The sequence below is a fragment of the Maniola hyperantus genome, chromosome 7 (genome assembly GCF_902806685.2).
Source record: "Maniola hyperantus chromosome 7, iAphHyp1.2, whole genome shotgun sequence".
Classification (NCBI taxonomy): domain Eukaryota; kingdom Metazoa; phylum Arthropoda; class Insecta; order Lepidoptera; family Nymphalidae; genus Maniola; species Maniola hyperantus.
Window position 1 is genome coordinate 6879878 of NC_048542.1, and position 12732 is coordinate 6892609.

Genomic DNA, 12732 nt, shown 5'->3' on the forward strand with positions numbered 1-12732 from the left:
TGCCTAACAAGGTACTTACCTCTTTTAAATTTCAAGTAACTTACTATTTTTCCAACACATTTGGTAGCAAATTAAAGTAAAAAAGCCTTTATTATAGTAATTTATAATTAATTTATCACAAATATCACATTGTAAAATATCTTACAGTTCTAAAATTACTATTTACACGTAAAATCTAATATGGTACTTTTATACATTACATAAAACAATCAATTTATGGATTATGCAAGTATTGATTTTGGGGTTTTTGTTTAGTGTTTAGCTATGCTTACTATTTATTTAACGCTTTGATAAAATAATTTACTGAAGCAAATTTAAAAGTTTACGGAGATTCTATTGTAGATGAGTTCGTAGCGAACGATATTATCTAATAAACGAAATTGCCTAGTTTTTCTAACACTAGGTACATATTGATATCTAACTTGTATACTACTCTGTAACTTAACCTAGGAGGTTAGCACATGAATTGTGTACCTAACTAGCTGTAAAACTTAAGTGCTAGTAACTTTAAAAAATCCGTCCATATTCAAAGTTTTATCTTAAACACTAGCTAAAATCATAGGAACTTTACACATGATGAGTTTCAACAACTGCTTCTTCCTTTTTCCGTCGCTTCTTTCCCTCCAAATCGGCATAGATGTCTTCCAGGTTTCGCATTTTCGTCTCAGGGACGCAGAAGATAAGGTAGAAGACATTGGCTAAGCATATAAAGCTGAATATCCAGAACGTGGAATGGTAACCGATCCAGGTGTTTAGCGGAGCGAAGAGTTTTAGGAGTGCGAAATCGGTTCCGAGAGAAATGGCCATGATGAGTGTCGCCACTGTACCTCGTAGCTGTTAACAAAAAAACCTTGCTTAGACCATAGACTTAGAATTTTTTCGCTATTTAGACTATTAGAGTAACCTAGCTTTGGTATAATCAATGAAGGAGTTTATTTAGAGATTATAGGTGCAACAATTATTTTAACTAATTCTGTTGTATAAACTAAATTAAAATGACATTACTAGACGTATTGCTATCTCTTTCACAATGCTTCCTGCGTGAAAAAGATAGCACTTGATTTAAAACCTGTCAATTAATTTAGTTTAGAGATTGTGTAGACAGATTATGTTAGTATAGCCAAATTGTGTTGTACAGTGGTTGCTAAGGTTCAGGGTTTGTGTCCTGTCTACAACGGAATTACAGTATAGGTACCCGGCAGGAAATATTGTACATCGACCTTTAGAAAGCGATAGCGATTTCGTGGAGCGTATGACCGTTGAGACCGACTGAATGTCACATAGGTATGAGTGACAGAGACAATGCTCTACGAAGCCGAAACCTCTTTCTCAAGGTCAAAGTACCTACAATATTTCTTGCCGGCTACTGTAGTCAAGGGTAGTTATACCTACTTATAACATAATATTACAAGTTACAACCCAGCCTTCAGCGCACACTGCCATAGAATTCGTCGGCGGTTTCATTTTGACCTACCTGAAAGGTAAACATTTCTGTCATGATAACAAAAGGCAGCGGCTGCAATCCCGACGCATCAGCGAAGATGGTAACACAGAGCGCCATAATGGGCACCCAGCCTGGCATGAACACGCCGATGCTCTGCAGGTAGAACCATACTCCTAGAAGGCACATACTGAAGCCGGCCACCGCACTCGTCACTGCTAGAAGAGGCTGCGGAAAAGAAAATTCATAAATATCTGCGTCGAATTGCTCATTACTGAGAGTAGTGATTCCTTTTAATGACAGGTAAGTATAGTCCACGACAGGTCGAGATGGCATTCGGGATATGAGGCGGGGGTATGCCCCGCACACCCGCACGTCACCCGCGCTCGCCCGCACCGGGTTAGCGCGGAGCTGTGCGGGGCGTTTCCTCCCCGATTGTCATTTCGACCTGTCGCGTACTAAGTATACCTAATCCACAAAGGCATAGGTAGGTATCTAAGTATTTTGTGGTACTACCACGGCCCTACTCACCTTTCTTCCCGTCCGATCTACAAGTTGACATGCCAAAAACGACCCAAAAATCTGAACAGCAGCGAGTAAAATCGACTGTTTGTTCGGCGTAAGTGCGAGGCTGGTGTGTGGGTCCTTTCCAGCTTCCGCAAAGATGTGGCTGGCGTAGACTAGAACTGCGATACATCCGCAGAACTCGCGGGTTAGATTCACTATAAGAGCCACCCAGAAGGCTTTGAGTGCAGTTTTGTCTCCAACTGTAGAAAATAAAAGAAATTAGAATTAATTACCTAGCAATTTTTTTCGACTGCGACTCAAATAATAAAAAAACGGATCCCTGATTAACCTAATTATTAAAAAAAAAACTAAGTATACAACGACATCCTATACCACGAGATCTAAAATGTGCGTAGGTACAAAAAGGTAATAAGATGTATTTTATTAATGTTACTAGGTGCAGTCAGCACCGCCGCGCCCCCCAGTACAAGCGACTATGGACGGGTACAAACCTAGCCTCGTTGCTGACACTACAAGTTAAGTAGTCTAGTTGGGTTAACATCGATCGATCTACATGATCTAGATAGTATTCTATTTTACTTATATAAATCAGTTTGTTTCTTGAGCACTGACGCATGCTACCAATTGACCCTAAGAACGGCATTTGACAGCAAATAAATAGAAGCAACCCAATTAAGTGGTGAATTGAAAATGATGGCCGGGCTCAGATATCAAGGACAGGACGAGAGGTCACCGCGCCAATTGAAACAATAAAATGTGTTTTGAAAACAATTTTCTGTTTGCATCCGCGTTTTTCGACTGCTGAAAAAATGGGGACAGACGGCTTACTGGATGTTAATACTTAATATATTATTTGAGGTGGAAAGTAGGACGTCTTCGGTCTTGTACCTACCCAAGCGTAAAAGATACGGATAATATTATAGGGTTTGTGGAAACGGAATGAAGCAAGTAGAACGTACAATTTTAGCAAGGTAAGCAGATTCTTAAAGGACATGATAAATGACAAAATGGTTTTTCAAAAAGGGTTCCGTAGTAAACAAGGAACCCTTATAGTTTCGCCATGTCCGTCTATCCGTCCGTCCATCCTCGGTTAATCTCAGAGACTTATGTAATTTAGCATGGGTATAAATATTAATTACGCCGACAAAGTGGTGAAATAAAATTTTGATATTTTTTTTAGGGTAGCTCCGCTACGTGTAAAGTTCAAGGAATGTTATAAAAAAAGAATTTGCGATATCGGTTCAGCGGTTCTCGAGATTTGCGATGACCAACACATTTGGTGATTCATTTTTACATTATAGATTAGCTAGGTAAGAACCTATCTATGTGAAACGTTTCATTTCGCAAAAATGTATGCTTCAAAGAGTGGATTACCTCTGAATGAATAGGAGCTGTAAACATGGTGTGCCTACCTGCCAGTATTACAGTAGGATAGATATAAGATGATAGATAATTATTATGATGTTGGATTTCCCATAGTGTAAGAGGTGGTGATTATAATCGCCTAGGTAAAGGTATCAGTATCTTACCAATTTTTATTATTTTTATTTGGTACGTTAGAGTTGCACATACGTAGTTCGAAGCGCCGCGCTGCCATTGAAAATCGTAGAGTCCCTACTCTACGATTTTGCTGCAAGTACTGTATAACGGCGCTTCGCAAAATAATAACAATGGAACGCTCAATATTGAATATCTTAAACTAGAATTGAATATCTATCTTAGAATATAGAATATATTGTTTGACGACCTCCCTGGCGCAGTGGTGAGCGCTGTGGTCTCATTAGTGGGAGGTCCCGGGTTGGATTCCTGGCAGGGGTTTGGAATTTTATAATTTCTAAATTTCTGGTCTGGTCTGGTGGGAGGCTTCGGCCGTGGCTAGTTACCACCCTACCGGCAAAGCCGTGCCAAGTGATTTAGTGTTCCGGTACGAATTACGATGCCGTGTACAAACCAAAGGGGTATGGGTTTAATAAAAACTGCCCCCAACCCCTTCCAGGTTAGCCTGCTATCATCTTAGACTGCATCATCACTTACCATCAGGTGAGATTGCAGTCAAGGGCTAACTTGTATCTCAATTTAAAAAAAATAGACTATGGATAACAGAATTAGCAACATATTGTGATTAAGAGATCAGAACAAAACATTTAAACAGATTTGAAAAGAATACGCAAATCTCACAGTAGCCAGCCGTCTCTCACGATTTCTTATCAACTTCGAAGTGAATTAACCTCCTACCCTATAACATACATGCCAATCTAATTAATGTAACTTATAAGGATAATATTGAAGGGAAAGGTACACCGTAAACAAGAAATACCTATATGCCTACCTATCCATATCTATACTATTTATTATAAATACGAAAGTGTGTCTGTCTCTCTGTTAGCTTTTCACGGCCCAACAGTTTAACCGATATTGATGAAATTTGGTACAGAGTTAGCTTGTATCCCGGGAAAGGGCATAGGCTACTTTTTATCCCGGAAAATTAAAAAGTTCCCACGGGATTTTTAAAGAACCCAAATTCACGCGGATGAGCTCGCGGGCATCATCTAGTCTTATAATAAAACTCAGGTAGATACCTAACTAGACGTTTTCTGTAGGTACCGACTTACCTACTAATATTAATCGATTTCTACGCGGCACCCGTTCCTACAATGGCAGGTAACTAACTAGCCTCGCCCGAAGCTACTAATTAGTTAATTATAAATCTCCAAACTAACCCAGTCCTTCTGGAGTCAGTCCTTTTTTGAGTAGAAGGAGGTCCTTCAGTAGAAGGACCTCCTTCTACTCAACCACATCACCCTGATTGCTATTTTGACCTGTCGCGCACTAACTGGTATCTACGTAGATACTTACAAAGCAACCTAGGTGAGAACTTTGGCTCGCAGGTGGTCTGTTCGATGATCAGCCGGTCCACCTCCTCACTGATAGCCTTATCCGTGTGAGGCAACGATCGCAACCAGCCCAGCACTTTGGCTGTTTCCTATAATTTAATTTTAGAACTTGAAATTCTGAAGGTAGGTAGATTTCCGATTAAACAAACAATAAATGGTATAATATATGTCACCGGAAATGTTTAGATACATTATGTAACCCGTCATTGTCATCAACATCGTGAGGAAGAGGAAACCTGCATATCTGTGAGTTCTCCATAATGTCCTCAAAAGTGTGTGAAGTGTGCACGTCCCCACTTGACCAGCGTGGCCAAAACCCTCTTTATTCTGAGAGGAGACTCAATTCTCAGTAGTGGGCCGGGGAAGAGTTGATGGTCATGGATCCATCATTATGTAGAATGTGACGTTTCACATACGTCTCAACTAGCTCGAGCATATAGATACGCAATGACCAGCATAAGTGAAGTGAAGGGAACTATGAGAGTGAGGGAATGGATTGTGCTCAGTGGAGTATGTATGTGTCTACAAAGCCGGCCAGAGCAGAGGAGTCGGACTCAGGAACAACGAGAGAGAGTGCTCACCTAGTGGTTGCGTCTTGAACTTTATGTTAACAGTACCGGCACCAGGTGAAAGGAACTATGAGAGTGATGGCATAGAGCTTGAAACGCAAAACTTCATTTCACCCAGTAAGGTCAGCAAAAAATATAAGTAGGAGGTATTTTCTCACCTCGTTTTTTCCACACTTGATGAGATAGGACGGCGTCTCGGGCAGTCTCAGTAGTATGCAGAAGTGAACCAGCGGGATCGCAAGCAGTATCCACAGTACAGTTTGGAATGGCAGCAGATCTCCCAATATGAATACCACAAGATTACCAGCGGTCTGCAAAAACATTTTTGAAGTCAATAATTTTATTAAAGTTTTATTAAAAATACCTAACTTTTTTATTCATAGGGCGTCGTATAGTTTCAATACCATTATTGGATATTTAGATATTTGAGAAGTAAACGACTGAGGGCCCTTAGACATCGAGTTTACCTTGTATAATATTTAATATCATTTTCCTTAACTTTCTTTCTGGGAAACTGAGATTCTCTATAAATTGATTTACATAAACGTGACGACAATGGTATAGACTTTTAGAGATACATTGGTATGGTATTAAAGTACAAAAACATGTACCTAAGTACCTAAGTAGTACCTATTATAATAATGCTTATTGATATTTTCATACAGTTTTCTTGACTTGTTCTTAGCTTTAATGTTTTTATGTTATAACTTATACCTGTTTAGATATTGAACCAAATAGCATAATTACTTAATAATAAATCATGTACCTATAATAAGTATCATTATTTCGTGTTACATCGTACGACTGGTATCGCGACGCGTTATTTTTCAGAGGGTAGTGGGAAGAGACAACATAGCCTGAATAAGGATGGCTTCGAACCGAGTGTGGTATGGAAAATCAAGCAAGTTTACAGGTTGAAATGACGATGAAGGGGCTACCAAATATTTTTTAAATAAATAGATATAATAAGCCCCCGGTAACCGTAGCCTAGTAGTAGCTTTTAATGAATTAAACTAACCTGAGAGAATATGACAAAGGTGCCGGTCATGCCTCGGATGCTGTCCTCGCTGATTTCTTTGACATAGAGCGGACACACTACGAAGCCTCCTCCAGATCCGAAGCCGATGAGAGCTCGTGCCGCGATCAGTGCTATTGGATGCGTGCATACAAGCTTAACTATCCAACCGAGCTGAAACATAGGAAGCCTTTAGTTAGTTCCCACAGAGTATCTGGGTCAAATACTTCGTGGTCTTAAGTATGATCTATTACAATTAATTATTCAGGGCAAGTGGTGATAGCCTAGTGTGACATCTGCCTTCTGTTTGGGAGATCGGGGGTTCGATCCATCGGGGGGCATGCACCTCTAACTTTTCCGAGTTGCGTGTGTTTTAAGCAATTAAATACCTAATATCACTTCCTATATTAACGATGGAGGAACAAAGGATCGTTAAAGATTTGCAATTATGAGCCAGGATGTCGTGTCTGCACACGGGTACCTACTTACAGTACCTATTTTCGTGCAGCATGGGGAGAAAAGGTTGACCTATGAACTAAAAGCGCGGCAGAGCAGACATCGCCACCGACGTGCCTCGCTTCGTAGTTCATACTACCACCAAATGATTAGATAAATCACCCACTGCGCAGGTTAACGTTAACTTTTAAGTTGACGCCTGACTTCAACAGCTGTACAGATGACGTAAATTTTTGTTACTCACTGATATAGGTAAAGTCGCACACAGCAACGCATTTTTTCTGCCAAACTTGTCAGCTGCAACTCCATATATGAATACAGCTATGGGTGCAAATATGAACATGATGGATGCCATCCATGATACATCTTCTTCTGACAGTTTTTTTGGAGAAGGCGAGGTGTCTCCCATTAACAAGGCTTTGTTGGGCGATATCCAGCCCATCGCCGTGCCGTATGCCACGATGGGCATGCATACTGGAACAAAAAACAAGGAAGTAAGTACTTGCCTAGGTACTACGCCTACCTAGATTTTGTGAGCAACTAGGTAGGTACTAGTTTTTTTTTAAACTTGTAAATCGCAATAGGTAATTAAGTTATCTCTGTGTTAAATTGTGACTTGATTGGCTCAGCGGCTGAGCCTAAGAAGATACCTACGACGCTATACGATACAAGTAAGTACCTACGTACTACAGTTCGCACTTCGCAAGAACGTGACTTCGTCTGAGTGATTAGATATTTTTTTTTACCGTAGAAACTCTAAGATTATGTTGGATATGACGTAGCCTATGTATGAGTACATCTTCAAGAAAACGGACGTGCTATAGCTATACTTCATACACGTAGAATTCAGTTATAGGTAGTTATTCCTGGGGGAACTTTCGAATGTTTCGTGATACATTGTTGCCTATCTATTATGTAGGGTATAAGCTATCTCCATTCAAACAGTCGTTGTGACGTGAAGGAGTAGCAAACATCCAAACTTCACATCTTCTATAATATAAAAATAACTAAATGTGTTGGTCATCGCAAATCTCGAGAATAGCTGAACCGATTTCGCTAATTCTTTTTTTATAATATTCCTTAAAGTACGAGGATGGTTCTTACGGAGAGAAAAATTTAAAAAATTTGAATCGACTGTTAGGCGGAACAAAGTTCGCCAGGGCAGCTAGTTTAAAATATTAATAAGTTTTGTGCCGAAATATAAAGGTACAAACACCAAAAAGGTTTTAGGTAGGTATATTCTCCTGTTTTTACCTGAAAATTATGTTTATCAATATGAGGTAAGTAGACATTTAATTGTAAGTAATTTACTAGTTATTAGTAAAATAGAACAGATAACTAGGAGCGCGAGCGCGTGCGTATCTTGCGTGGAGACAGTCAGAAGGTAATTAATCAAGCGAGTCAACCCCTACTTAATTAAGTTTTGAATTTTGAACTCGTATACCTAGCTAAATTAGTTACTTATGCCCGAATATGATCCAAGTTTTTGAGCTTTTAAAAACAAATATTTATTCTGGCTTAGCACAAGCTTGGGCTATAGGAGTGGTACGACTAAAGAGGGTGGGGTTTGAAAGTTACACTTTACTTTTTGGGGAAAGTCCGCACCCTGATCATATTAAATGTCTTTGCTAGGGAGACTCCGACTTTTGAGATTAGATTTTTCTATAACTTAACGTCAAAGGTACCTACTACTCAGCTTTATAGAATACTAGAGGGTGCCCGCGACTTCGTCCGCGTGGATTAATGTTTTAAAAATCCCATGGGAACTCTTTGATTTTCCGGGATAAAAGTAGGCTATGTCTTTCCCCGGGATACAAGCTATCTCTGTACCGAATTTCGTTAAAATCGGTTGAACGGTTGGGCTGTGAAAGGCTAGCAGACAGACAGACAGACGGACTGACACACTTTCTCATTTATAATATTAGTATGGATTATTAGTATACAGGGTTACAGTTAAATAGGACACGATCCCGTTAAGGGGTTATAGTACAGGACATTAGCTATCAAACGACCCCTAAAGTGCTTATGCGAAAGTGTATCGTTTTCGAGTTATTCATTTTTTTATTTTTTTATTGGTAAAAGGGTGTTTGCCACTTTAAAAATTAATAAAAAAAAGGAACAATGTATTTCAGCAGATTTTTTTTTATTTCTTGCTAGTACATATCCTTGTTAATAATAAACAGTTATAAAACTAAAAAAAAACTTCAAACATTTTAAAATTACAGCCCAAAAACTGTACAAGTTTTCGATTTTTAAATTTAATTCTTTGAATAACTTGCAAATTTTCTGTAAAAATTACTATGGCACTTATCCTGCGGATTATTTTAAAAACATCTACGTTTCATTAGGTATCCATTGGTACAAAAAAATTACGAAAAAATCATAAAATCAAGAAAAAATTACACAACAAAGAGACCAGGTAGAAAATTCTAACAAATGCTATTGCCAAAGAATTAAATCAGAATCAATGTAGAACTATATCAAGCGGGTATCATATGAAAGGGTTTCATTTGTGGATTCTAAAACAGATTTTTCTTTATTTTTATGAATCATAGTTTTTGATTTATCGTGCAAAATGTCGAAAAAGTACGACTGTACTTTACTGTACTGTGCGCGAGTCTGACTCGCACTTGGCCGGTTTTTTATTGAATAGATAGTAAGATGGTATCAGTAATTTAGGCAAACAAGGAACTCTTATATAGTTTCATCCAGTTGTCTCTTTGTCTGTGTGTTATGTTAGCCATAGTGTATCACAGCCATTATTATCCGACTTCCAAGAAAGGGGGAGGTTTAAAATTCGGAATAAAGTATTGCTGTAAGAGCCCTAAAGTTAAAATTAAGCCTAGTTAGAAACTTGTCAGCAACACAAAGGCATTGGGTATTGGGCACAACCATCATTACAAATTCGGTATTAGATACCAAAAAAATGACTCCGTCAATAACCTCCTTTTAGTCGCCCGTACAGATTCGTTCGCCTTATCAACCATAACCACATTCGCCTCTGCTGCTCCGTCTGTACGCGCCTTACATACCTCCCTATGGAATAGCTTCGTATCTTCTATCTCCTATATATTTTCATGGTTAATTTTGCTTTTGATATTTTTATTATTATTTCTATGATAACGCTGACGATACGAAACAAGAGGGACAATTACTTGTGTTTCTGATGTAATTTGTATTTATCCTACCTAATTACAATTAAGTATTAGTAATTTAAAGAAATTGCGAAAAGAGTTATCGAGTCAACCGGGGACCCGAGAGCTGGCAGCTACCTTGGTCAAAGAATTAGTTTGGCCATCCAAAGGGGTAATGCTGCCAGCATCTTGGGTACAATGCCTCGCTGCGGTGGTCTCGACGAGGTTTTAGATTTAATTTAATTTATTTTAGTTTTAATTTAATGTTTTTTTTTTTAGATTTAAGTTTATTAAGTATTATAGAAAGATAGTATAATATTTTTACATTATCTACCTTATTTGATTCAACTTTGCTTCAAGGGTGTTGAATTAAGTTGCAGTACATAATTATTAGAACTGTGACCTGTGGTGAGTAGGTAGTACATATTTTTAACAAGAAACCTTTCTATAGAAATAAACTTTATTTTTTTGGTTTGAAAAATATATGATAAGTAAGATACTCACTGACTATTGACATTAAAACTTGATTGTGTTTGCTTCCGCGATGTTCTGCCTTTTCAGACGTAACTTTATACATTTTATTCACCATTTTTAGTATCACTAATTAAGTCTCACTAAAAGCTACAAAACTGTCTTTTAAATTATTGGTATTTGATTTTCTAATCTAAATATCTAAATAATATTATACAACTGTAACAATTTTCGAACTAAATTATCTAATTTTGAATTTGAACGCGAACTTTGTATGAATCCCGTTTCCCGCGTAGATCAAGCGCTACGGAGTTGCGTACGCGCACTGACAGGGTGGTTGATTTTCCCGCGCTTTTATAAAGGCGTCTCTCCTTTACATTGTTTACAAACGCAAGACACTTTTCCTGAAATTTTCAGCCAAATTAACTCTATGACATTGCTTTTCGAGGAAAGTACACCTTTTGTTTTTATTAATATTGTTGTTATTTTTATCACTTAAAATTAAAATACTGTGATAGGTACCTAATACCAAAATCAGTAGCATTGCTTTCCGAACCCGTAGTAAAGTCAGACATACTCGTAGCTTAAGAGACTACATGAAATTAAATTGTCCTAACTCCTACATGAAATATAGGAGATGGCTTTTGGACTATCCCCTTACAAAAAAAACATCCCATATTAAAAAAACCCAGGCCCGTCGCACATGAAAACTACCTTTATCTCCCTCGCCTCATATTTTGGGTATTTTAGAAACGATGGAGCGCGACAGATGGAGATGGCAATCGGGGTAGGGATGCCCCGCACACCCGCATAGCCCCGCGGTAACCCGGTACGGGTGCGCGCGAGTAACGTTCCTCATACCACGATTGCCATCTCGACCGACCAAAATTCAATGAACCGATTTTTACAGAAAAGCCTATAATGGATTACGAGAAGGCTCTATACTGCCTTTTAAATTGCGTGTATTCTTCAGACTTCAGTAATTTCGTTCAGGGGATTAAAAGCCTAGAAGTTAGGTATATATTTCTTAGTAGAAGTAGTAAGTTAGGAGAAGTAATGTCTAAGCTGTTTTGTTGACTGAGCAAATTCCGGCGACAACCTACCTTATTTGTAGCGCGCTCAGTAGAAACATGGCTCCTCATTTGAATATTAACCAATCAAAGGTACCTAATGTGTGAAAATGTTCTAAGTATTAAAGGTACTAATGAAAAATCTCAATCATTAATTTATTTGTCAGATTTGTTTAATAGGTAAAAAATGTGTACGGGTTCGAAGATAATTTTATCAAATGAGAAGCAAACTATGTTTGTATGGAGAATGTGGGGAGCACGCTAGGGAAACTATCTTAAAATATTTTTTGTCTAATACCTACTTAGAAAGTGGTCTTTTGGCAGAAAAATATACAAAACAGTCTCACGTGCTGTGATTAAATAGCATAAATCTATACTATACTAATAAATAAAATTGAAGTGTCTGTCTGTAATTTCGAAATAACTACCACATATTAAGCTCATAATATGGTTATTCGAACTGTACCTACACGTTTTAAAATTTTTGTCTGTCTGTTTGAACGGTTTAATCTTCGGAACGGCTGACCCTATTTTGTTGGAACTTTACAGACAAGTAGAATATTTTAACCAAGAAGTAACATAAGCTACTTTTTTAACCGACTTTTAGAAAAGGATTAGTCGTGTTTACTATATAAGTACACCGAAATCGCCGAGATTTCAGAACCGATTTGTGTATTTTTTTTTAATCGATAGAGAAACTTTGCGACATTGTCCCATAAAAAATTGGATTCCAACGGGACCTGACCACAAAAATTGATGGGATTTAGAAACTGTCGGTTGTAACTGATAATGGGGGTACCTACCAAGTGAAGACTTTTCGAGGACCCAACTTGCATTTTTAAATCATGGTGATCCTGCGGATTTTTAATGTTTTTACGAAATTTGGTACGAAGATAGGCATGTATCTTGCATCCCGGGGACGGGCTATTACGGATAGGCTACTTCTTGTCCTGGAAAATCAAAAGTTCCCATGGGATTTTTAAAAACCTAAATCCACGCGGGTGAAGCCGCGGGCATCAGCTAATCATAAATATTTTTCTACATTAGGTAATATAGAATCGAACTCTAGTACCAAGTGAAGATTATTTTTATTCAAATTATAATAATTAACATATTTATTATTGCTTAAGAAATGGATAATAACTTGTAAGAAA

General features: G+C 38.0%; 1 protein-coding gene across 1 annotated transcript; it reads right to left on the minus strand.

Moving 5' to 3' along the window:
• Positions 1-152: 152 nt before the first annotated feature.
• On the minus strand, positions 153-10810 carry LOC117984119 (facilitated trehalose transporter Tret1-like). The gene is made up of 8 exons (XM_034970771.2): positions 10542-10810; positions 7148-7377; positions 6451-6621; positions 5591-5743; positions 4826-4952; positions 1973-2208; positions 1475-1669; positions 153-834 (listed from the first exon to the last, which is right to left on the minus strand). Exons 1-8 carry the CDS (start codon positions 10624-10626, stop codon positions 568-570), a joined length of 1464 nt encoding a protein of 487 aa, XP_034826662.1. The 5' UTR covers positions 10627-10810; the 3' UTR covers positions 153-567.
• Between the last annotated feature and the right edge of the window lie 1922 nt (positions 10811-12732).